At 42.4% G+C, this 4,923-nt stretch overlaps 1 protein-coding gene across 1 annotated transcript; it reads right to left on the minus strand.

Annotated features, from left to right (window-relative positions):
* Positions 1-650: 650 nt before the first annotated feature.
* Positions 651-4,607, minus strand: LOC129592335 (uncharacterized). The gene is made up of 4 exons (XM_055488344.1): positions 4,392-4,607; positions 3,465-3,865; positions 2,959-3,331; positions 651-1,172 (listed from the first exon to the last, which is right to left on the minus strand). The coding sequence occupies exons 2-4, from the start codon at positions 3,696-3,698 to the stop codon at positions 688-690; spliced, it is 1,092 nt and encodes a 363-aa protein (XP_055344319.1). The 5' UTR covers positions 3,699-3,865; positions 4,392-4,607; the 3' UTR covers positions 651-687.
* Between the last annotated feature and the right edge of the window lie 316 nt (positions 4,608-4,923).

A 4,923-nucleotide genomic window follows, 5' to 3' on the forward strand; every position in this document is an offset into this window, starting at 1 on the left:
TTCATAATAAATCAGTCGTTTAAACTTCCATGTCGTTTTTTGTTTGAAATTTTGAACGAATTCTCATCAGAATTAGTCTCACATCGGTCGCGAAAAAATAAACACCTTAGTTTTTTTTCCAAATGTTCACTACCACACATCTTGTGACCAGTCAGCGCGAAAAAACTTCTAACAGTTGAAAATGTGGTCAATTTGACACGTGATGAATAAGTTCCATAATAACAGAGACAGATTATGGCGGATTGTTCACTTGTTACGACAAGATTCTGAGTGCTTCCGGAAGAAAATGCATAAAGAGCAGCTAGCTGTGCCACGATACTTCATAGCGCCGTGAGCGGACACTAATTGTCGACCGGAATAACCTCGAACTTACGTATACATAAACAACAGCACCTGAACGGTTCACGCTTAACCAGAACAATTTCTAGAAATTCATTTTGAAGGGTTAACGGCTAAATAACGGACGCGGAGTACTTCACCTTACACAACCCAAATAAGGTTGATAAATTTTCACATTTAATTCAGAATCGTATAAAGTGTTGTTTGACAGCTAAAGAATGGTCTCCTAAAAGGCAAAAGTTTATGCAGGTGTTTGCTTTTTCGAAAGAAGCAATGTATAACATTATAAGAACGAGCAGTCATATAAACACAGCGCTTCCGAGATGCTGCATACTCCGCTACAGTAATCTAATTTCTTGCAACTGCGTGAGTGATGGAGCTGTTTAAATTATTCCGCGACTGGTACGCAATAATGTGTCCGCCCATCTTCATAGGTTGCCGACTTTTGAATGAACATCCCGTGCAGCGCAGAAACACGTGCTTCGCCAATAGAAGACGATGAACCTGAACAGTCAAATGTGACAAGAACTGATCCTCATCGTCCGACGACACACGGCAAATACGGCATTGATATTTCGCCGAGACGATCTCGGTTTCAGAGTCTGGCGATAGCGGTGATTGTGGAGCAGCGTTTCTTGCGGATATGTTCAGGACGGTGGCAGCCGTATTTGCAGACTCCTCTCGTTCGGTGCCTGGGCTAGGGGAAATGTTTTCCGGTGGATCCGGTTCCACGTGATCTTCATCAAGCGCAACGTTTTGTTGGTAGTGCCGCATGCCAAAATAATCATCGAAGGAGCACCAACGATTCTCAGCAAACCCAGAAGCAGTAATTTCTATAAAAAAGTCGCTTTCCTAAATAATACTCAACCAATATACCTTCGGCCAAGCAAAGATTTTGATTTACTGTAAGTTAATTTTAATCTTTATATAATAATCGCGTAAGCCTTAATCTTTGTTGAGTTCGCCAGCTCGATACGCTGAACCAAACTGTCATGACTATGGATCATTTGATAGCCCATAACGTGTAGATTAGCCATCACAAATTAGTTTTTGAAGAAAATGATACGTTTGAAAGAAAACGTTCAAAAACTTTAACATATAAAGTCTATGGGAAAAGCTGAGAACCCACCACTGCTAAACCGACCACCCCACCACTGTCTCAACAGCTTAAACACGCTTTTTTGACAATTCCTCTGCAGTTGATTAGAACTTGGAACTTTGCGTTCCATAACAGATTATCCCCCGCCGTACTTGCTGTTTGTACATTAAACATTTCTCATCCAAGTTAAACACTTGAAAAAAAAACTGTACAAACATGGCCGAGAAGATTCTGGGACTGCTGGACGGCTCGCAAGTCTGTTTTCAAGTACTACCGGACCTCCGTGGTGGTTTTCGCGTAGTTAAACTGTAAAGTGCCTTCAGGGGCGGGCGCGGTTGGCTTTCTTGCTGAACTGCCGGTGATTATTTGTAAAAGCCGATTTTTCGAAATTTGCTGCTTTATGATGTAGTTTTTACTAGAAAAAGCTGTTCAAAAAAGGCAAGTGGGCAACTTGGCATTTATAGGGTTTAGCATTGAAGAACAGCAAGCTCTTTGCACCGCTTGGTATGTGGTGTTCGAGACCGTGTGATACATGAAATATTAATGCAAATCCACCACAGTGGAGCTTCGAGCTAACAATAAGGTGAAATGCTTCATTATTAAGTAACAAAAGGACTTCTGGAAAACTGAAAATGATTTTTTAAAAAATTTGTTATACAGATAGCGCTTTAGAAGGCGGAGCCTTCTGCGACGCCGAGCTGTGGCGCAAGCGAAGCTCGAATAGCAGCAAGCAAGCACGAAAATTCCCGGTTTTGAAAAAGCGGAGAAAGAAACACAACGAAATGCTTATGTCTTCATATAATAAAAGTGGTTTGACTGTGCTCTGTGGTCAAAGCAACAGCAAAAGAGGTTACTATCACTCTTTCAGTTCACTGATTGTTAAATTGGGATATAAAGGCCGGCAGTGGTGCTGGTGGTCAAACTGGGGGATAGTTAGTAAAGTCGGGTAAAAAAAAGTAGTAAAGTCGGGTCGGCTATTAAGTCGGGTAAAAAATAGATTCAAAAATTGCAGAATGACACAAACAGGAAGAGACAACAGGTTCTAAAAATAACTTATGTAGTCTCTAAGCACCAGTTGCACGAATTTTAACTGATTGGTGACTGATCTGGAAATAAAGAATTAGATCGGAAGCTGTTGACAAAAATTGTCTGCTTTTGGGGAAGAATTTTACATTTCAAGTCTGATGTCATCTCTGCAGTCAAAGGGAAATGCAAATTTTCCCGGAAATTGTATCGTCAACTGTGGACTTAGGTATATAAGAGAATTCTAAGCTTCGTTCATTAAACCTACCCGTAGCCGTAGGTCCTGTAATTGCGTGCAGTTATGAGTTTTAATTTTTGCACTGGATTATGATTTGTCCATCGTATTATTTATTCCGCGCAATTTGCGCGGGGTCTGCTAGTGGTCACATAAAGGCTCATTTTAATCACTCGCTAGAAGTACGTATTTTGCAGTTTGCCTAATTATCCTAATTATAATCGGAAGAACCGATTGACCTTTAATTCAAAAAGATACGCACCTGTTTGACTCTCGCTGGTGCGGCAGTTGTCGATGTTCGTTACTTCCCCAGGTTCTGTTGATCCATTTACAGAGTGTAGAGAAGGAACCTTCGCAGTGCAACTGCCATTGGGCGATGGACCTGTGTCGCTTTGTTTACCTTCACCGCTGAGTGAAACCTCGTTTTCTAAAGTTAAAATCGGTTGCTGTTGTTGGTCCTCAGATGGGATCCGCTTTAGTCGGGGAGATGTTGGGACCGGTGTCGCAGTGATGGGATCTACGGCTGCTTCCGCTCTTCTCAGCTCGATATCATCGGCGCCTACAGCTTCCAAAAGGGGTAATGCAACTAGAGTTGCGCAAATTCCTGATTTATCTATCGCAGTCAATGGTTGTGCCTAAAGACAAGAATTTCGGAATCAGGGCAAACGGCCACAAGATTTGTTGTTTATTTCGCGTTAGATCTAGTAGTACTGCAGCTCTGCGGCACCCAACAAATCAATAAATAGCCGTCACACTGGACTGTCTTACATCAACCTGTTGAACAACCACCGGTGATTTGTGTGATTCTTGGCTTCTGATGCCTCGATCCACGGAGTCCCTGTTCGCATCGCGCAATGGGGTGTCTTTGAACATGAAGCAGGCATCGATGTGCTGCTTTACTGATGCACAGGAATATCCCTGTTTGCGCAGTCCCAAAATAATGTACTGCAGCTTGTGGTACCGGCTGTGGTCGATGTTCGTAACGAGTGGAAGCGCTTGCATGATCGGGTTTACCAAATGTTGAGACGTATTAGCGGTCCGTTCAATGGACGTTCCACTGTCCGCTGTGTTATGTTGATCCTGTGGAGCGATCCTGCTATCGTACGATAGCAGCCGCTGTGTATCCTCTGTGCGTTCGCTCAGAGCCTGTTGGCTGTGCGCAGACGCGACTGAAATAGCGGGACAAAATTTAGGCGAAACTCGGGTAGCCTTTTTACATGAACTATATATTTGCTCATTGTTCAATATACATAATAACGCGTTATTGTTCAATAACGCGAAAACATTTCTACCGAGTGCCTACAGCAAAACTAATGTTTGTTCTCTGTTATAATAATAAGTAAATTTTAAAGAATCTAGCTGAAGCTTTTCGATATCTCTGCATACCGGTAAATACCATGCAGATAAAAAAGGAATGGTGTTCCTTATCCCACCAAAAAAAATAAGTACGAAGTATAACTACGTAAAGCTGATTGTTCTCTGCAGAACGATATCCTTCTGTTGTTCATAATGATATGATCTCATAAAATCTTGGTTTGGAAACATTATGTATGATGTAGTAATCTAATCGATATACCCGTGAATGTTTATTCGTATACGTACTATGCAGGCACAAACAAAATATGTATTTTGCGTGATTTTCAATCAATTTCTTGTTTATCTAACGGCTGCAAAGATGGGAAAAACTATAGTTACCCGTGTTGTGCAACGCACTGGGTTCCGGCGCCTGTGCTGTTTCACTGCGACACACCGGCGGACTTGAAGTCGGTGAAGCATGTGGAGTATTTCCAGATATATAATCTCCGTGGTGTTCAATCGTGGGTGCGCGTCTGCGTTTAGTTGCTGGACCGCTCGGTGATTTGACAGTGTTGGCTGGCTGGGACACCGAAGTGCCGGATGTGGTTGGAGATCTTGGGCCGGACTTGAGGATAGTGCGGGCACGTTCCGTCGTTAAAGCCGCTATCTTGGCTGAATTGGCTAGCTTATACTTTTCACCATAATCATCGTCACAGGAACTGCGTAGTAGCTCTCCACGACCGCTGCCTTCGGAAAAATTGTGGTCGTCTGTTTCTGAAATTTGCTAACAAGCATTTGAGATGTGTTGTATTTAGTAATTGCCTAATAAATCACAACTTATAAGTTAAGCTCTCATCACTTAACTCTCCTGACAACTGCACATGGTAGCGTAACTTGTGGTAGAACCCAGAACTCTGTTTACTAGGTAACT

Source organism: Paramacrobiotus metropolitanus, unplaced genomic scaffold (genome assembly GCF_019649055.1).
Source record: "Paramacrobiotus metropolitanus isolate TYO unplaced genomic scaffold, Prichtersi_v1.0 Parri_scaffold0000051, whole genome shotgun sequence".
NCBI classification, from domain to species: domain Eukaryota; kingdom Metazoa; phylum Tardigrada; class Eutardigrada; order Parachela; family Macrobiotidae; genus Paramacrobiotus; species Paramacrobiotus metropolitanus.

What these genes read in the sequence shown, in the direction of transcription:
- LOC129592335 (XM_055488344.1), bottom strand. Translation starts at nt 3,698, where the DNA reads ATGCAAGCGCTTCCACTCGTTACGAACATCGACCACAGCCGGTACCAC. An exon ending in TGGTTGTTCAACAGGTTGAT is followed by an intron (nt 3,332 to 3,464) that starts GTAAGACAGTCC and finishes TCTTGTCTTTAG; the next exon opens with GCACAACCATTGACTGCGAT. An exon ending in CACCAGCGAGAGTCAAACAG is followed by an intron (nt 1,173 to 2,958) that starts GTGCGTATCTTT and finishes ACTTTTTTATAG; the next exon opens with AAATTACTGCTTCTGGGTTT.